The 21,366-nt window shown below is 40.2% G+C and overlaps 1 protein-coding gene across 1 annotated transcript; it reads right to left on the bottom strand.

The window, feature by feature from the left end:
- Positions 1-1,885: 1,885 nt before the first annotated feature.
- On the bottom strand, positions 1,886-17,578 carry LOC145567276 (calcium-dependent protein kinase 10-like). Its single transcript, XM_081626537.1, has 7 exons — positions 16,835-17,578; positions 15,829-15,972; positions 4,125-4,277; positions 3,887-4,002; positions 3,613-3,780; positions 2,709-2,939; positions 1,886-2,612 (listed from the first exon to the last, which is right to left on the bottom strand). Exons 1-7 carry the CDS (start codon positions 17,472-17,474, stop codon positions 2,439-2,441), a joined length of 1,626 nt encoding a protein of 541 aa, XP_081482663.1. The 5' UTR covers positions 17,475-17,578; the 3' UTR covers positions 1,886-2,438.
- Positions 17,579-21,366: the final 3,788 nt, after the last annotated feature.

Below are 21,366 nucleotides of genomic sequence, written 5' to 3'. Positions count from 1 at the left end.
CTTTTGCAAAGGATTGAGAGGAACAAAGTATTAGAGCTAATATGGTGAAAGAGGATATTATTTGAGGTATGTTTTGTTTATGTGTTTTTCTACAATTAAGTGTATGTTTAGGTTGTATCATTATTGCCATAGCTTATGGTCTCAAGAGGTTATATAGCTATATATACTTCGTGTAATGAGAATATTGGCATTTTAATGATATATTAAGGGAGAACTAATAAATATTATTTAGGCTTTAATTTTTTATGGACAATAATTAACAAATAGATAGTGATATGAAGGTGTGCTTGCTTGGCTCTTTGCATGGATGAAGATGCAAGCTAACTAAGTCCGTTATAAATTAGTTGGCAATGATTGTCGTTGCTAATGGAAACCCAGCCCGTCAGCATGCCAATTTTTTGTAATTAGTAATCAAGAACAGCTTAAAGATGCTGGTTAAATTATTATATTCTTTAATACTTCGTAGTTCGTATAGTTAATTTTCCATCTCTTTACTTAGAATATGTTATCCTAGATTCCAAGATAGAGTATTACTCTTTTTAGGGGGTTAAGCCATCAATTAAAATTTTAGATAGAGCATTAATACTTTTTTGGGGCTTCAGCCATCAAGAGTTAGTGTGTTAAGAGGATCATGGATTCAAATTTCATTTATCCCTCCTTTCAAAAGTGAAATGTGTAGCTTTAAGTGTATATTTTATTCAACTTATCTAAGCTTATTGTTAAACCAATATCGCTACCTTTGAAATGCTAACACTGCAGTTACTAGCCTACCATTAAGGCATTAACCAGCTAACCGCTACCATGTCTAATATTCTACTTCGTAATTTTTTTTTCTAATAAAATTTTAACTTAATCAAAACGTTAACGACTACTTAAAAAAGCTATTGCCAAACAAGCCGAACTTTAGAATCGGGCCCAAAAAGTAGCAAGTACTTTTTTTTTTTTTTTTTTTTTTTTTTGAAAGCAGGCCCAAAAAGTAGCAAGTACTTAAGACGTCAGCACTTGTACCTTTTGGTGTTTAGCAATAGCCAAATCTCAAGAACTCATTATTATAACTTAATTATTCTTAGATAGTGATTTCCATGTCAATTAGTCAATTAGACCTTATAAGTTGACCCAACATCCCTTGAATCATGGCTCCTCACTTTACGTATAAGTGTATAACTGACTAATAACCGTTGTGTTCGTGAGTGACACCATCTTAATTAGTACTAATATACAATATCATTTTTAGCTAACTAAGGAAAAGGCGATCCTTTTTGGTAGGTATGTAAGAAAATATATATAATATACGAAGAATATGAAGAAATTAATTAGTGCAGAAATTTCAAGACGAGCTAAATTAGTACAAGGTTTCTAATTTAAGTAAAGTGTAAGTACATAATTAGGCATGTTATTAAAGTGGGGCGACTGGGTGTTGCAATTGATATCTAGCTGTATATCCACGACAACAATCGTGTGGGCGGCAGTTTCTAATGCTTGATTGCTTGAAGCCCAGTTTCATAACTGAACAGGTTTGTTTAATCATTTACTCTGTATGTGCGACTGTGTCAATTTAGTGGTCGCTTGGTTGCACATAAAAAGTTACACTTCTTTCAAATTTGTAATTCTTTTGGAATTTTCCTTCACATATAGTGAGTACAGTATATTATTTGGTGGAACACATTATCATTACAAGTGATAATAATTTTTATCATCATACCTATATCATCAAACAAACGTTAAAAGTTTTGATACACATCTTGATTCCTTTATATTGATAATCATACACAAAATACACTTCAAAAGTCACTACAAGTCTATAATGAGTAATGAACTACGATACTCGTAACAAAGTTTACATACGTATAACGTATTTACATCACTAACATAGTCACATGCATCACTCTTTTTAGTGACATTTGGGCCAAAAACCAAGATATATACATAAAATTGGAGCAAAATACAAATCAAGAAATCTCTAATACTGTATAAAATGGAAAACCAATAAATCATACTTATCATCTTGAAATTCAGCCTCAATAATTTAGGCATAAGGGAAATACAAATAACCAATAGACAATTGATAACGTTACATGCTATAAAAAAGAACTTGAATCTCTATACAGAATTAAATATGGAATACCAATTGATCACCATATAAAAACAAAAAAAGACATATACAAAAACCTTCATCTATAAAAATTAGATACGAATACTTCAAGACCAACACTTTCTCCCAACCTCAGAAGCCCCCTTAGTTGATTAAGATGGATGCTAGTAAACACACTTGATCGACATACATACAATCCGAGACAACAATCTTATGGTTCGATGCTCCATGAATGAAGTAGTGTTACTGCTTTGTTATGCTTTGGTTGGTGCATTAAGAGATCAATTGAGGTTAAGGAAAAATGCAAAAAAAACAGAAGCAACCCGAAAACCTTCTTGCTTATATATTACACTACAACTGCATGACCAGTCATCCCATCATGAAGTTGTAGTGAACCGTCTTTCATCAAGTTAAGGCTCAAGCTCTTGAATCTTTCTCTTGAGTACTGCCTAGAAGCCTTCCTCCAATCAGTCCCGGTTTTCATCATTGCCACGAACTCTTCGTAACTAATTCGTCCATCCTAAGAAAAACATTGAATATGTCAGAAACTGAACTGATGGACTGAGTTTAGACAGCATCATATGGGAAAAAATCGAACAGAGAAAGGGAGAGTTACCTTGTCTGTATCAACTTCGCGCATGATCTCAGTTAGAACATCTGCATCAGTTTCAGCTGATTCATCAGTCAATGCATCTCGAAGCTCATCCAGCTCAATGTAACCACTTCCATCTTTGTCAAAGTACATGAATGCTCGCTGGAAGTGTTCGTCGTTCTCCATTTTCTGCAAGTGGATAGTCACTGCTACAAACTCTCCATAGTCCAAGTAACCATTTCCATCAGCATCAGCCTGCACAGAAAATTTGTATTGGCAACACATCAGCAATTAACAAATGGAAGAAAGAAATTTCTTGCTTAGATCATTTGTGTATTTAAGCTGCCTTACACACTCTTCATAGCTGAAATCTCAACACTCGGACATAGGTGTGGACACTTGACACTTCATTATGTACCAAACAAAAACTTGAAATTAAAGGCGAGTCTAACAGAGTTGAAATGCTAATTTCTTCAAGAACACTAGATTTTCTTCGTTTGTTGCTCATTTCTTCAAGAACAAACTAGCGCGTAGTTTTTTTCTCATCCAGCACCCTAACTAGACCTACTCGATCCCATCTATAGACCAGAGTCACTACTCGCTAGACTATTCGTGCTTAAGCAAGACTGTAAACTGTAAAAGTACTATATGGAACTACAACAATTTTTAAATTTCCCTTCATTTTCACTATTCATTTTGGGTTGGATGAATCATTACAATGTCCTTAAAAGAGCAAAAGGGAAAATTTTCCCAAACAAAAGCAGAGTTCATAGCACTAGAGAATTAGATTGTAAAGGCTAGAAAACACATGGAAACTTTCATTACAAAACAATACCATTTCAAAAGGTACACAAGCATAAAGTAGATCCTAGCATATGTTTTTCAAGAAATGGTAATGATGACACAGGTTCAATTCATGAAAGCTTACCACTTCCATGAGGAGCTTTATCTCTGCCTCGCCAAGTTGAGAACCGACCTTTCGAAGGCCAGCCCTCAATTCTTCATATGTTACTTTTCCATCACGGTCAGTATCCATCAGCATGAACATATCTCTGATAATTTCTACCTCTTCAACTGTCAAGTGTTCTGCTATGACCTATTTAACATTCAATATCCCAAGTTTAGTAAACAATATTCCTTAGTTATCTTAGATGATGTTAACAACAACCTCGAATGCTTATAAATATATAAACATGTCATACCCTTAGCGCCTTCTTCTTGAATCTATTCATCCCGGCAAACTGCTTGAGTCTTGTCCTAACAATATCTCCCAATGGGACATTTGAAGCTTTCTTTGCATTCTGTATCCAAGGGTGTTCTACATATAGATAAGAGATGCACATACGTTTCGTTTCAGAAGAAATGCACAAGAACACACAGGAAAGCGAAGAAAGTGTATCTTATAACAGACTACCTAAGATGAGCAAAAATAAGGCTCACCTAGAACTTGTTGAGCAGTTAATCTCTTTTTAGGGTCTGGATCCAACATCTGTTTCACAAGACTCTTTGCACTTTCTGATATTTGAGGCCAAGGTTCTCTCTTGAAATCGAGCACCCCTCGTAAAATTGCCAATGCAACACCTTGCTCGGTTTCTGCAATTCAGAGCAAAACAAGGTTAAAATTGCACAATGTAACTTCTAAGGTCAAAGTAATTTTCAATTTATACTAACCCGTCTATCCAAAATTGATTTACTTTTCCTACATTGTATATTTGTATTGTTATGTTTGTGATCGAATTTCTTAACACGCCCTTACTCAACTATTAAAAAAGGTTGGTTTTCTATAATCTAATTGTAGTTTAGACGTTCAAGGAAATATAACAACTTGTTTCTGCAAAAGAATTTCGGATCTGAGTTGTAGGGGAGCTCGTTCGTCTGGTCCAACCGAGTCCTGCAAAACAATGGAAGTCAACTGCCTCGGGGGGTGTTCCCGAGAAAGCCCCTCCGACGGTCAAGTCAGTAAAACTGTGTTTAGAGAGAGAGAATTCTCGGAGAGAGAGTATATGTGGAAGAAATTAATTACCCGGTTAATCTGTCAAGATTAGTATTTATAAGAGAGGATTGGCTAATTTGATTAGGGTTAGGATTAGGGTTTCTGGCCGTTCTGGGCCGTGTCAGGCCCTGTTGGGCTGTATTAGGGTTTCTCGGGATGCGTGCTGTGCATAATGATTGAATTTTCCTGTTTAGGGTTCGACTAAGGGTAATTTGGTAATTTATGTATTAAATGACCGTGGGCCCACAGGGGGTCCAAACATTAGCCCCGCGACAAAGTCGTAAAGAGCACCCTGCGGTTTGGGAATTTGTCGGAAAAAATCGACGAAATTAACTGTGTTCGAGGCACGTCTTCGTAAAAGTATAATAATAATAATTTTTTTTTTTTTTTTTCGACAATCGAGCCACCTGTTGGGCGCTGATGCTGCCTGGCAGGCATCGAGCACACCTGCTGGGCGCTGATGCTGCCTGGCAGGCAGCTAGCTGCTGCTGGGCGCTGATGCTGCCTGGCACGCAGCTAGCTGCTGCTGGGCGCTGATGCTGCCTGGCACGCAGCTTGCTGCTGCTGGGCGGTGATGCTGCCTGGCAGGCCTACGCTTGCTGGGCTATGATGCCTAGCATGCTTGCTGGGCGCTGTTGCCTAGCATGCTTGCTGGGTACCAGCACGCTCCAACACACGAGGGTCGATGATTTAACCTAGGATAAACCATGGTGGGCGATAATTTTCCCGTGCATTGTAGCCCGGTATCTTTGTAGGCGATGATCCAACCCTCGGTTTATGGCTTCGGAATTTTTTGATTGCGTTTACACATCTTTCCGACTTATAAATAGAGGTCATTTTCGCGCTCGGGTGCCATGTGAGTGATGGAGTGACTTGGGAGCCATATATTACTTTTAAGAATGCTTAAAAATGGCCCATCTCATCACCCGCGGAAAGCAATGATGTCCGTTACTTAGTAAATTTTGATGAATACTTCGGGAGGCCATAACTTGGTCCCCGGGTGTCCGAATCGAAATTTTTTTTTTTTCAACTTGCGTATTTTTTCGAGCTCTACGTGGTGCCGAAGTCCGTAGGAGCTTCGGCCCACCGGAATTGCGAAAAAAGGCCTCTAGCATGGTGAAAATGCCATTTTTCTGATTACGGTCTCATTTTTATGCCTACTTTGGAACGGTATGGACTTGGACCATCTTACGAGCCCCTATGGTGGGCGATGATATAACTGATGCTTATCGAGAGCCCCTTGAGTGGGCGCTGATAAGTATACATACTCTTCTACATGGGCAACAAGTGTGTGTGGCACAATTCCCTTGCATGCGTAACAAGTGTCTGTGACACCATTCTCTTGCATGAATAGCAAGTGTCCTTTGACTCATTTTTCGAGGCAAGAATTTCAAGTTGTATAGCCATATAAACACCATATTTCTCACTCACAATTTCATTCACAATTTCATTCTCAAAAGGAATTCTAGTGAGAGAAAGTAGTGAGAGAAAGTAGTAAGCAAAGTAGTGAGAGAAAGTTAGTGAGAGAAAGCGTTTGCAACGCTGTTTGGTGGAAGGAAAGCTTGTGTGCTCTCGTTCGGAGGTAGTCGAGGCGGTGATCGTGATTTAGCATCAACCGGAGCTTCATTTAATTGCAAGACACTACACTTTAAGGTACGCCCTTGTTCTTTTACGCTTTCTTTCTTTAATGGCATCATCGTCAAGTTCTTCTAGCATTAGACAACCATGGTGGGTTGAACAAGGTGAACCCGCCGTGGAAGTAGCACAAGATTGTTCTGCTACCTCTAGTATCCCCTATGCCGATGTTTTGCCAGATTTCCCTGGCGGGTCTCCGTACTCGTCTTATGAGGAGGACTATGGTCCGGGTGAGGTGACTGTGGCCTTCTCAGAGGGGGATGGTTTATTTAGGAGGCACCTTGAGAATGGTGTAGTTAGAGTGACGGAGGCTGCTGAAGACCAGGGCAACGAAGAGCACAATTACCAGGGCAACGTGCAACCACTTGGGAAAGGTTTAGAGGCCTATGGGTTGAGGGCGGTGTTTCAAGAAAGAATCCGCCTAGGCCAAATCTCACGGTCAATGATTGAGCAGTATGGTGTGACCGGCCAATACGTGGGATATGCTCCTGAAGATGGGGACACTCCCGCGACTCCACCTCCGATGTGTACCGCCGTATATTGGTGTTTACTGAGGCAAGGAATGCGCTTTCCCCTTCACCCTTTTGTCAGGCTTTTGTTACGGGAGTACAACTTAGCCATTTGCAATTTGACGCCTAACTCTTGGCTAAAAGTGTACTCTTTTTTGGTGGTTTGTGCCATGATAAAGCATACTCCAACTTTAACGCTTTGGAGAAACTTGTTCAGATTGACTCCCTCCAAAGATTCAAATTTTGGTCCCGGCTGGTGGGCCTTTCGCATCCGCACAGGCTACAAAGTGGTGCTCGACCAACAGTCAAATGTTAAAAATTGGCGGGGCCAGTTTATGTTTGTTTATTGTCGTACTTGGGACATCCCATTGGTCCCGAATTTAGGGGAACCCAACTTGAGTTTAAATTTTGACGTTCCACCCATGAACCGGAAGGAAGCTGTAGTTGCCCTTTTGTTGGAAACTAAGGGTCTCGTGGTCAATGGCGATGCTGTTCAATTACCCATGAATTGGATACCCAACCGAGCCTTTCTAGAAGATGAAAGGAAACTTTGTACAATTGGCCTTGGCTTCCGCTCAGAGGGTATGCTAGAGGGGGGTCTTCCGCACATGTTTTAATTATATACACCTCTGTGTTGTTGTTTTAACTTTTTCCTACTCTTGTGCAGGACTCATGGATTCAGAAGCATTGAAGACCCAGAAAGCCCTTGCCCTGCAAGCTGCCGCGGTGAGGAAGCTACTAAAGAAAGGAACCAGGAATATACCTCCCCCACCCTTGGTAAGCTATCTTTGTCGACTTTGATGCATTTGATGGTTTGAATCTCATTGACCTGTCATTTTTGTAGAGAGAAAGGGGGAAAGTTGCTTCAGCTCCGGTGGTGATACCAGGGCACAGCTCTAGTACGGCCCCTGAAGATTACCAAGCACAGCCTTCAGTAATGCTTGAAGGCAATGACCAGATGGTGCCATCCCCTCAGCAGATGGCGCCCTCCCCTCAGCGTCCGCCAAGCCCTAAAAGGAAAAGGCGCAATGACGGGAGTGGCTCATCTAGTAGGGCCCTGTTTTGGGACCTCGACAGCTCCGGAAGAGAGGCTCGCGCTGAATCGGCACTAGGTCACCTTTACTCGACTGTTGATGCCGACCACTTCAAAGGCTTGGATCACGAGGAAGAGTTCAAGATTATGCAGCAATCATGGGCTGAGGTTTGTGCCCGTCCTTTTCCTTACTGTTAGTTTTACTGTTTTGCCGTGATTAACATGCCTTTATTTCATCATTTTCAGTATTCGGTACGGGCCGCCGCGTTTGCACAGCGAGGGCTTATGGTCACAGGCCTAGCTAAGGAAAACCATGCACTCATGCAGGAGGTTGATTCGCTTAAGGAGCAAGTTGCCAGCCTACGGTTGCAGCTTGAAGAGGTGACGAGCCTTAAGGCCAAGGCTATCACGAAGAAGCTCCAGCTCAGAAAAGAAAAGAATCAGCTCAAGGAACAGCTGAAGACGGCTCTAGGGGAGTTGGAATCTGCCAAGGAAAAGTTGGCCAATGTTGAAGAGCAGTTGAGGGCGACTGGTGCCACCCAAGAAGAGATAGCAAAGGCTTGGCTCCAAACAACTGACGGTCGGGCCCACCTTGAAGAAGAGTGCGTCGAAGCTAACGAGTTAGGGCAAGAGACAGGAGTCCGTCGTCTTCAAGCTGCCTTTGAACTCGTTCACCCCAACCTTCAATTTGAGCCTCTCTACGGCAAATACCAAGAAATCCTCCAAAGCGAGCTTGATGAGATGATGAAGAACTTCTCGTTTTGTGATGAGGGCCAAGGTAGTCAAGCCCAAGAGCTTCAACCAACTGCTGATCAACCTCCCGTGGGCGGCGATCGATATCATGTGCTGAAACAGGGTGGTTCTAAGGATGATTCCGAGGATGATGCTTCTAGCTCTCATTCTCATCATGACTAGTTTCCTTTTTATTGCTTTTTCTTTCTCCTGTATCCATTTATTTATTTCTAAGTAGTTTTGTATTTAAAGAAACATCAATGAAGAAACAGATTGTTCTGGCTCACTTATGTTTACTTGTATTTATTATGCTTGATGCCCTTTGGGGCGGCCGAGCCCCTTGAGTGGGCGATGATGTGTTTGGTGCCCCCTTGGATGGGAGATATATGTTCGGTGCCCCTTGGGGCTAATGAGCCCCTTGGATGGCCGATGATGGTAAACTTGTAGTTTAGTGGTAAAATGGAAGTGAAAATTCTGAATGGAAAATACGAAGTTTGCTATTAATGGAAATTGATTACTATCGTGGCAACAAATGCACTTATTCTATGACCAAACGTCTTACGATGATGAAATGTTCACATAGCCTCTATATGTAGTACCCATGCCCCCATTACATCGTGTAAGTGTTGAAAATAAACCAAATTGAATACCGAAAAATATGAATTCAAACATAAAACCTTCTAAGGTTCTCCGCGTTCCATGGCCTTTCTAAGGCTTTGCCTTCGGGAGACTCCAGGCGGAAGGTCCCTTTTGCAACTTGTTCTGTGACTTTATATGGCCCTTCCCAGTTGGGGGATAACTTTCCTAGCTCGGGTTTGCGGCCTGTAGCTTCTATATTGCGTAGCACCCAATCTCCTACTCCAATCTGCTTCTCCTTGACCCTCCTATTGAAGTGACGGGTCATTTTCTGTTTTTGTGCAATTGATCTGAGTAGGGCGTTGCCCCTTATTTCAGGCAATAGGTCTAAATCCATGCTTTTGTTTGCTTCATTCATCTTATAATCGTAGAATGTGATCCTGGGCGATGGAATCCCTATTTCGACTGGTAGCACAGCCTCGCTGCCATAAACAAGAGTGAACGGGGTTTGGCCCGTTGCATCTTTCGGAGTTGTTCTAGCTGACCATAGAACACCTGGTAGGTCATCGACCCATGACCCTTTGGCCCCTTCTAACATCGTTTGTAGGCCATGGAGTACGATTTTGTTTGCGGCCTCAGCTAGGCCATTCGCTTGAGGGTGAGATACAGCACTAAAGTTTGTGTGTATTCCAAACCTCTCGCAATACTCAACAGTCGGTCGACTATAGAATTGTCTTCCATTGTCTGATACGAGACTTCTGGGAACGCCAAACCTTGTGATGATGTTGCGCCATATGAACTTTTGAATTTGCTTATCAGTGATTGAGGCTAGGGATTCGGCCTCGATCCACTTAGTGAAATAGTCTATGGCGACCATGAGGAATCTTCTCTGCCCCGAAGCTGCTGGGAATGGTCCGAGCAAATCCATGCCCCACTTATCAAACGGTAGGGTGGCGATGATAGTTTGTAATGGGCTCGAGGGGAGCCTTTGCACATTGGCGAACTTCTGACACTTGTCACACTTTTGCACTAATTTGGTCGCATCCTCCCTTAGGGTAGGCCAATAAAATCCCGTTCTTAGTGCTTTGCCTGCTATGCACCGAGCCCCTTGATGACTTCCACAAGCTCCTTGGTGTATTTCTCGTAGCACATAGTCTCCATCTTCTGGGGTGATGCACTTCAGTAGGGGATGAGTATACGACTTCTTGTATAGATTTCCTTCGTGCCAAACGAACCATTCAGCTCGTTTCTTAATTGTGTCGGCCTCTTTAGGATCTTCTGGGAGTTTGTTGTCTCGCATGTAGTGCACTATTTGATCCATCCAAGTATTGGACCGGTCCAAGTAGTGAACTGCAGGTGCATTGATGCTTGGTTGTTTGAGAACTTCCCAGATTATAGAGCGAGGGCCGAGCCCCTGGGCGGAACTAGCCATTCGTGCAAGGGCATCAGCCTGTTGATTATCTGCCCTTGGAAGATGCTTGATCTGAAATTCCGATAACGGTGAAGCAGTTTCTTTGACCTTGTTGAGATACATGCGCATGCTATCTTCCTTGGCCTCGAATTCCCCTAGGACTTGGCTCACGATCAATTGGGAGTCAGAGAAGGCATGAACTGCCATGGCTCCTGCCACCTGGCACAGCTCTAGGCCCAAGATGAGGGCCTCATATTCAGCCTCATTGTTTGAGGCGTTGAAGTCGAACTTGACTGCATACTCAAACTTTTCGTTGCTCGGCGACAAGATCAGAATGCCGGCTCCGCTTCCTGTCTTGGAAGAGGAGCCATCTACATATATTTGCCATGGTTTGGATCCATCATCAGCAGGGCGATGAGTGCATTCGGCGATGAAATCTGCTAGGGCTTGTGCTTTAATTGCCCTTCTAGGCTCATACTCAAGACCGAAATCTGCGAGCTGGTCTGCCCAATCTGTCATTCTATTTGAGTGGTTTCTCCCTTCGATTGCCTTCTTTATAGGATGGCTAGTCAAAACTTTAATGGGATGAGACTGAAAGTATGGCTTCAGCTTTCGACTTGCCATGACTAGGGCGAACACCAACTTCTCAATTTGGGAATACTTTGATTCTGCTCCTCTGTAAGCATGGCTGACAAAATATACCGGGTGTTGTGATCTATCCCTCTCAGCAACTAATACTGCGCTAGAAGAGTATTCAGATATAGCCAAATATAAGAACAATGTCTCCCCAGGCAAAGGGGAAACCAACTTGGGAAGAGAGGCCAAGTGTTCTTTTAGCTGTTGGAAGGCGATCTCAGCTGCTGCATCCACTTTTCTCTTGAGGGTGTTGAAAAAAGATAAGCTCTTGTCTGCCGATTTGGAAAGAAACCTGCCCAAGGCGGCTATGCATCCGGTCAGCCTCTGTACCTCCTTTACACTTCTAGGGGTTTGCATATCCAAGATGGCTCTGATTTTGTCGGGGTTAGCTTCAATGCCCCTTTCATCAACAAGGAAGCCAAGGCATTTGCCGCCCTTGACTCCAAACACACACTTTCTGGGGTTTAACTTCATCCCATATTTTCTCAATGTCGCAAGCGTTTCGACCAAGTCTGTGACATGGTCTTTCTCGTAGCGACTCTTTACTATCATGTCATCAACGTAGGCTTCGACGTTTCTCCCTAATTGCCCTTCGAAGATTTTGTTGATGAACCTCTGGTATGTGGCTCCAGCATTTTTGAGGCCGAAAGGCATGGCCTTGTAACAATATACTCCTTGGTTAGTGATGAATGCGGTATGTGGCTGGTCATCATCTGCCATGGGGATTTGATGATATCCCGCATTTGCATCCATGAAGCTGAATAGAGCATGTCCAGCCGTTGAATCCACAAGCTTGTCTATTTTAGGGAGAGGATGGTCATCTTTGGGGCACGCCTTGTTTAAGTCAGTGAAATCGACGCACATCCTCCATGCCCCAGAGGGTTTCTTCACCAATACAACATTCGCAAGCCAATCCGTATACTGACATTCTTTAATGAACCCTGCTTCGAGTAGCTTCTTTACCTCCGCTGCAGCTGCTGCAGTGCGCTCGGGGCCTTGATGTCTCAACTTTTGTTTAACAGGCTTGTAGCCTAGCTTGATGTTCAAGCGATGAGTCATAATGGCAGGGTCTATGCCGGGCATCTCGTCTACTGAGTAGGCAAAGACATCGCGATGTGCCTTAAGCACATTGATTATTTGAGTGCGCAATGCAGCGTCAATATTTGTTCCGACCCGCACCGTTTCTTCTGCGGTGCCGATGACTTCTTCCTTATCTTCTTCTATGGGTTGGGGTTTGTCTACTCCTCTCGATTCTTCAGTGAAAAGGACGGAAGGGTCGGTCATTTTGTTCTTCTTTGATGGTTCCGCGGGTGCTTCTGATGCTCGCTTCAAGCTATTGACGTAGCATTCTCTAGCGGATCCTTGGTCTCCATATACTTTCCCAACTGTTCCATCTTCAAGTTCGAATTGCATGAGCAGCTGATAGACTGATATAGCCGCCTTTACCTTGTTCAATAATGGTCGTCCGAGTATGACATTGTAGGGCAAGGGTGTGTCCACCACCAAAAAGTGGGTGATCACCGATCTACCTTTCCCTTTGGGACCAAGTCGAACTGGTAAACGAATTGTTCCTTTGGGAAAGACGGACTGTCCCCCGAAGCCGATTAAGGGTCTGTCTACGGGCGCTAAATCTTCTTCGTTGTATTTCAAACGCCTCAAGAAATCAAGGGTGATGAGGTCTGCTGATGACCCGCTGTCGACGAGCACTCGACTAACTCTGAAGTTGGCAATTTTCATCTCAATGACCAAGGGGTCGTCGTGGGGGACTTGCAAAGGGCGTTCTGGCTTTCCCCCGAACGTCATGATAGGCGAAGAGGGCGTTGAAGTGGGTGCGACCTTGAGCACTTGATGTTGCAAGGTTCGTAGGTTGTCTTTTGCTTTGTTCATTGAACCTCCGAGTGCCAGGCCACCGGCAATGACCGCGACATGTCCACCGGTGTCATCGCTACGAGTCTCTTTTGCCCTTTCTCTCTCCTTGTTGGAGCGGTCAGATTCTTTAAGGTATCTGTTAAGTTTTCCTTCGTCAGCAAGTTGATCAAGAGCTTTCTTTAACTCCCTACAATTCCTTGTGGTATGCCCGCATTCGCGATGATACTCGCACCAGAGTCTCTTGTCCCTCTTCTCTTCAGGGGTTCGAACTACAGGGGGCCTTGGCAACATGTTTTTCTCTTTGATATCCAGGTAGATCTCTCGACGATTACGGTTGTACCGAGGGTCGTTACCATGATCTGTGATCAGGTTGGATCGTTTGGATGGTTGGTTCCGTGAAGGTTCATCCTCATGTTTCCTTTTTTTCTCTGGTGGATTAATTTCACGGCTTGTGCCACAAACTTCCGAGGCTTGTATGTTCTTGTGTGCCCGTTCCATGGCTTCAGTGAGGGTTGAAACCCCCGACTCGATCAGCTTAAATTTGAAATCCGTGGAACTCAGCCCGGCCAAAAAGGCTGTTAGGGCTGTCTCATCTGGTAAGTTTTGAATTTTCAAAGATTCTTGATTGAACCTTCGTATATAGTTCTGCAAGGTCTCCGTCTTCCCTTGTGTTACAGCCATCAGATTGACACTTGTTTTCTTCTGTCTTGCTGCGTGCTTGAAACGACTAACAAACACACGTTCCAAGTCTTGGTAGCTATGGATGCTACCTTTAGGCACACACTTTTGGAACCACAACAAGGCTTGTCCCTTTAGAGTGGTGGGGAAGTACTTACACCATGTGGCCTCGCAACTTGTTTGTACACTCATTTGCGCGGCATATGCGGCTAAGTGCTCATCAGGATCAGTATTTCCAGCGAAAGGCTCTATGGTAGGCATCTTGACCTTGTCCACTTTTGGTGCATTCATTAGTTCCTGGCTCAATGGGGTTAGCGGCATGGACAAATGTGACGGCAACCGTGGTGGCTGCTCATCTTGGTCTCGAGTTCTTCCTTCTTCCAGAGGTCTATGGCTTGTATGACGAGATATGGGATCCCGCTCAGATCTGTCCTGCCTTGGAGGATCTTCTGATTCTCCTACATCTTCTCGACGAGAAGGTGACCGTTGATCAGGCGATCTCGGACTCCGGCTTCGTCTACGACTCCGTGCCCTATTCTCCTCGTTTTCGCGTGCTTGGCGTTGCTCAATTATTCTACGCCTATTAATGAGTTCTCGGGCATCCATCTCGCGCCGTTGTAAGCGCATCTCATTAATGAGTTGTCTTGCATCTGGGTCTCTAACCCGGTTTGCCGCTTCACCCTCCCTCCGGCGTCGGCTTGCGGTAGAGTGCCGGCTGGATTCTACGCGGACAGGTGATATAACAGGCCGATCATGAGGAGGTCGACAACGGTTTCCAGATCTACTGAGGGCGGACCTAGTAGTACCGAGGGGCTGTGCCCTACGGCTGTGTCCTCCACTCCGTCGGGAAACATTGTGGGGCTGTGCCCTTTGATTGTTCCGCGACGCTTGACGTCCTGGATCTTGTGGTGGCCGGTGAGAGGGTCCAGCTTGGTTGTTTTTCACAGCTTCGGTTAGTTGTCTAAGGGTATCCTGGAGAGTTGTGTTGAACTGCTCGGTCAGCTTTTCTAGATCTTGCCTAGTCACAGGTTGCTGATTTCCTTGATCAACGGGTTGTTCAACCTCCATGTTGTCACCTTCATCTTCACGGTTAGATTGTGGGTTGTTCCGCGGCTGACGAGGTGGGCGTGCCTGAACTTGGGTTTGATTCTGCCCACCAGCGTTTTGGGAAGGATCGGTTCGACGAGTGGTAACCATGACTTTTTGTTTGACGAGTCCCCACAGACGGCGCCAATTGTTTCTGCAAAAGAATTTCGGATCTGAGTTGTAGGGGAGCTCGTTCGTCTGGTCCAACCGAGTCCTGCAAAACAATGGAAGTCAACTGCCTCGGGGGGTGTTCCCGAGAAAGCCCCTCCGACGGTCAAGTCAGTAAAACTGTGTTTAGAGAGAGAGAATTCTCGGAGAGAGAGTATATGTGGAAGAAATTAATTACCCGGTTAATCTGTCAAGATTAGTATTTATAAGAGAGGATTGGCTAATTTGATTAGGGTTAGGATTAGGGTTTCTGGCCGTTCTGGGCCGTGTCAGGCCCTGTTGGGTTGTATTAGGGTTTCTCGGGATGCGTGCTGTGCATAATGATTGAATTTTCCTGTTTAGGGTTCGACTAAGGGTAATTTGGTAATTTATGTATTAAATGACCGTGGGCCCACAGGGGGTCCAAACACAACTAGTTTTGGACAAAAATTTAGTTGTTACTTGTATGTCATCATCTGTCAAGTGACACTGGCACATCTTATGAACCATTAGTAATGTTTTGAATAATATTAACATATCTATTTTACACCCGAATACGGAATATCCTAGCAATCCTTAAAATAAGTACACCTACACGGCCACGCACTCAAGTATTCAACGTCAAATGAAATTCTTGAATACTCCAAATTCTTTATTATAACTTATACAAGAAGTATGACACCTATTAACCCAAATTCTTAATTCTAATCCATAATTCAAAATAGAAAAACAAGAATTAATAACAATTATATATAATAATTTCCAGCTAAAAAGTAGTAAATTGAAAAAAAAAAACAGTAATATGATGAAATAGGTGGGAAGCAATAAAAAAAAAGTACCTGCCCAAAAAGGAGGAACACCGCAAAGAAGAATGTACAGAATAACTCCAGCACTCCACACATCCACCTCTGGCCCATAATTTCTCCTTAACACTTCTGGGGCCATATAATATGGGCTCCCCACTATTTCTGTAAACCTTTCTCCTGTTTTTTTAATATCACACCAAATTAAAAAATTAATCAACATTATAGATCAAAATTATCAAAGTTTAATTTAAATCCTATTCATTTGAACATTTCCACTATTCTAGTCAAAGAAATATATTCAAATTAGATCATGAAGTAAGATTTGAATAATTGGGAAAATTGATTTAGAATACAAGTTTATGAAAATAAAAAGGTAGATATTGTGATACATTTACGGTCGCAATCATATCATATTGTATTATATCAAATTATATGTGTTGGTTATTTGACCATAACAAAATATATAACAAAGAATGCAAATTAAGGCTTCAATAATAGGTTAATGTGGAAAAATATCATGTAATTAAACTAAGAAATTAAAACATATAATTAAGATGTATCCTCATTGACATTTTCCAAATAATTTGCTAATAATATTTTTTAAATTAGGTTGGTATTAAATGGAAAAAAACTAAGCTTCCTTTTACTCTTTTAGGACTTCTCTAATTCATCTAATTACACCATTAACAAAAGATCTTATGGAATGTTGAACATATTATTTACACTCTCCCTTAGCTTCCTCTTTTTAACACTTCAACTAATGAAAACATTTATAAGTGCTTAATTTTCACTATTTACTCCACTTATATAGTTATATTTAGTACGTACAATAAATCGTAGTCATTTCAAATCCAAATAAACACGTAAAATCAATCATCTAACACCTAAAACACATTCACGCGCAAACAAGCAAGGAAATTCTATGTTAAATATTCAAACACTAACATAGACCTTTCTCACTTTAAATTTGAGCTTTTATATTATATTCATGTATATGAGACTGATGAATCTCGAATATTAACAAAAACAACATACTAACCAGGTCGGAAGAAAACGGAGAGGCCGAAATCGATAGCCTTAAGGGGAGAATTCTCCTTCTTATTAGCAAACAAGAAATTCTCCGGCTTCAAATCTCTATGCATAACACCATTATCATGACACATCTTAACAACCTCAGCAACCGTCTTGGCAACGGTAGCCGCGGCTCGTTCCGAGTAATGTCCGCGCGCAACAATCCGATCAAACAACTCACCACCTTCACACAACTCCATCACCAAATGAACCGCCTCATTATCCTCATACACCGCCTTTAGACGTACTATGTTCGGGTGAACCGGAAGAGTAGACATGATCGCTACTTCCCTCCTTACATCTTCTACGTCAATCGCGGTTCGTAGTTTTCTTTTTGATATTGACTTAACCGCGAGCCGGTCTTTAGTCTCCCGGTCTGTACATAAATAAGTAACCCCGAACTCGCCTCGGCCGAGCTCTCGGCCAATGACATATTTATCACTAATACGCGGTCCAACCGCGGGAATAATGTCTTTCAAAACTCGTACTGGAGCCGGTTGAGGTTGGTTTAATGAATATGGGTTGGGCCGGGCTTTTTTCTTCTTATTGGTTTGTGGGGTTTTTTTAGGGAGTTCTTCCGGTCTAATACAAACGTTACAATTTCCCATTAAAATTTGATGATGATCACTTAATTTTTTTTTTGGTGGAGAAAAGATGGAGAGGAGAAAAAATGAGGTGAGAAAGGAGAAATTGAAGAGGTTGAGAAGGCGGGGTCAGTTGAGAAAATTGGTGTTATTCAAAAACCAACAAAAGTTGGTGACATTTTATTTGGTTTTTTTGTTAAAATAATTGGAAGTTAGATTAGTAGGCGCTACTTATCTAAGGTTCTAAGGATGGATGATGTGTACTAATTAATTAAGAATTAGTATTATACTTTTCTTATTATAATAAAACTTGCTTGTTTAAGAATATAGAGTAAGGAAGGGTGTACTAATACTTATTGATCTAGATGGTAATAGTTGGCATGACAATGCTTAAGAGTGTGTGTGGAGCTGGGTAAGAGTCGGGTTGTGTAGGTTCACGTGTTGTGTTGACTTAGTGGATATATTATGCTACAAATTCTCTTACAGATCGAGAATAGATAGCATTTGGGAATTGTTGGGTAGTGTCAATCAACTTGAGGTGAACTAATAAAGGAGTCTAATACAAAATCTCATATGACTATGTTAAATGAGTACTATATATAAATCATACATAAATTATCAAGTAAGAGAAGTATTTAAACAAGAACGGATTACCTGGTACAAAAAGAAGATACTTGTAAACCCTGATCGAAGTGAAATACTAAGTAATGAAATTATATGTTGGTTATGTTGTTATCGTTATTGATAAATTAATTAATATGTTGGTTGTGTTGTTATTAATATTTATTAATATCATTATAAACATTTAAATTAAATCTAATTTGAATACAATTTCTTGTTCTAGAATGGGGTTCCACTTCGATAATCATATAATAAAAGTCTATTGGTGACTGAAATGACACCAAACGAGAGGAAAATTATAACATTTTGAAAGATATAAATAGGCTCGTTAAAATTGATAGATGGAATCAATTTTCTCAAAAATAAAAGGGTTTGAATTATGGTTTTTATTTTGTGCACATACACCATATTGGAAAAACCACAACATGCTATTGTGCGGGTAGACTAATAATAAAAAACCAACAGATTTCTGCATATATCTATAAGAACGACTATGTTCCACGCAAACCCTCTCATTACGCTAATTGTCAATAATATTTTAAACTTGCATCCAAATTAATGCTATACTATAAAAGTATTGAATACACATACAAACTACTCTGTATTAAATACCTTTTGAAAACTAACAGTTGTACAACTATAAAAGTAGCAATCTATAGCAACGCCTAGGCTACTCACCAGTTAATTGTTTAAAAGTATGGAGTACTAATTTGTTCCATATTACCATGGAGTAACTAATTTATTGGTTAATTTGCTAAAAATTAGTACTATATAATTTAATTTCCTCAAAAATCTACTAGTAATTTTTTTTTTTTAATAAACAAAGGTGCCAAAGTAATAAACTTTAAATATTAAGTTCGACCACATACCAATAAATTAAAGAAAATTAGTTCATACTCCTTAAACAAAAATCATTGAATTGTAGCTTACAAATTATTCAACAAAATTTTGACCTTTCTATTTTATATTCACCACTTGATCAATTTGACTAATACTACACACATTGTTTGAACTAGTTTACAAGAATTGGCCTTTGTGTTATTTTGTAGGTTATTTAAATACCAAAGAGGATGAAGAAAGAAAAATCTTTTAAAAAAATGTGAAAAATATTGTTAGATTCTAGCTTAGAAATGTTCATGTTATTTCGTATAGTTATCCATCATATAATTTGATTTATATTGACGTGAGTCAAAATTTATAAGCTTCCCTAATCTTTTCAAATGCGAGTGATACAAATTTTTATAATTAGGCGGGCGGAAGGAATATTAATTTGGTTGAAAGTTTTGGTAATGGTGTTTATAGTATGGGTGGATTAGCTAGAATTGGTCAAAAAAATTGGGGCCCTTCTTAATTATCCCTAATATAGAATCAAAGTCATAAACTGATAAATAATTACTAGTTTGGTTGCTTTTCTCTGTTGAATTGGTGGAATAATTTTTGATTTGGGCAGATGGATCACGCTATAATTAAGATATATTATAGCTACCAAACTTATAAAGCTATATATTCCAACTTGGAAAACATGTCACACTAACAAGGAAACTTTGTAAGTGATGAAATTTTAAGGAAAAACTTCAATTTAAGCTAACTAGTATAGGTGTGAAATGTGTTTTTGGGTTCACAATGTTAAACTTAGCTAAGGTAGGTACCATCACGTTTTCAATCACATTTCATGCTATATTCTAATATATTTGTCATCTTATAAACGCGTTGTGCAACTGTGGTGTTGCTATTCTAAAGCTTCTAGGTGATTTAGTTTTCTAAAAATAAATTTCTATATCTTCAATTCAATTATTATACACGTATGACTTGTTTGTTCTCGTACTCCAAATACCTTCGTAAAAGTATTCATGACATAATTTTATCCATCAGAAAAACGCGATAAGTTGTTGACAAAGTATGAATAACGGGATCAATTCAATAGAGTGTAGTCTTATAATCTAATAATACAATTATATGTTACACGGCCAAATAAAAGAAGGTTCCGTAGGAGTCAAATCGTACTTGTGAAATGCTGAAATCCCTTAGATTTCATCAGCATAACTTGAAATTCTTTGCATGGAAGTTTCGTGTTGCCAAATGTCAAACATCTTCCAGAAACACCAAAGACTTAACTAAACCATTTTTGTTGAAGTTGTTTACCAATAATGTATTACACCACAATTTGACCGTTGACCTAGACAATTTTTTCATGTAATAATAAATATTTTTCACATTTAGAAAGATATCACAGGATTTAATTATCGTTCAGATATTTCTACAAGCATGACATATGATTTAGCAACTAATTAAGGTTACTACTCACTAAGATAGTGCCTTGGTTTAATTAATTTAATTAATTCTTTCTCACCAACTCACTATATATTGAGGGATAAGACCTAAATATTTATTTTTTGTGTCAATTATCAACAACTAATCTTTTAATGCAGTGGTTGGATTTTGGAGTTTGCGTTTTACTTCTAGTTCTAAGATAGGAGAGTAGATTGGTTGTTTGTTTCATAAATACGTCAAATAGGACTATAGAAGTATATTTATGTAAGGCACCCAAGTAGAATTGTTTATGAACCAATTAATTCTTTTGTCTTACCTGTAATTAATTAGTGTACTTACTTTGCTCTAAAATAACTGTAACATTTGACCTTTAACAGTTTTTACGCATAATTTTGACATTATATACTTCATTACATATTACTAATAAAAAAAATTAATATTATATTCTGAAATACGCATTAAACAAATCTAAGTACTGGTATATCACAATACATTGGAATTGATAATGTTAATGTTTCTCTATATATACTCCCTCCGTCCCCAAATGATAGTCCCTTATGGCAAAAATTACGGGAATTAAGAAACTTAAATCAAAGTAGTAAAATTACATTAAAAAGATAAATTTACATTGGGTATGTAAAATAGTAGAGAGAGAAAATAAAAAAAGTACATTGAAAAACACAATTTACATGGGAAAGTTAAATTTGCACAAATATTATTGCAATTGGAGGGAATTTTGATAAAAAATTGATATTAATAGTACTTAAAAAAACACAAATGGGACTATCAATTTGGGATTAAAAATAAGCTATAAGGGACTATCATTTGGGGACGGAGGGAGTATTAGTTAAAGAGCATAAATACGATCAAAGTACGAAATATATAAGAAAGATATTCAATTTTCCACGATAAATTGTTCTTTAGATAGACAAAGATTGATTACTATGGTTTTACAATGCTTTTGTAAAAAGTAAAAGTGATTAATTATTCTCTTAAAAATAACAAAAAGAAAAAAGTAGAAGTA

The sequence above is a fragment of the Chenopodium album genome, chromosome 11 (assembly GCF_948465745.1).
Source record: "Chenopodium album chromosome 11, dcCheAlbu1.1, whole genome shotgun sequence".
Classification (NCBI taxonomy): Eukaryota; Viridiplantae; Streptophyta; class Magnoliopsida; order Caryophyllales; family Amaranthaceae; genus Chenopodium; species Chenopodium album.
Note: the sequence above shows the minus strand (reverse complement) of the source record. Positions and strands in the feature narration are given on the sequence as shown.

What these genes read in the sequence shown, in the direction of transcription:
- LOC145567276 (XM_081626537.1), bottom strand. Translation starts at nt 17,474, where the DNA reads ATGGGAAATTGTAACGTTTGTATTAGACCGGAAGAACTCCCTAAAAAA. An exon ending in AACTGCTCAACAAGTTCTAG is followed by an intron (nt 4,003 to 4,124) that starts GTGAGCCTTATT and finishes ATCTATATGTAG; the next exon opens with AACACCCTTGGATACAGAAT. An exon ending in GCGAAGTTGATACAGACAAG is followed by an intron (nt 2,613 to 2,708) that starts GTAACTCTCCCT and finishes TGTTTTTCTTAG; the next exon opens with GATGGACGAATTAGTTACGA.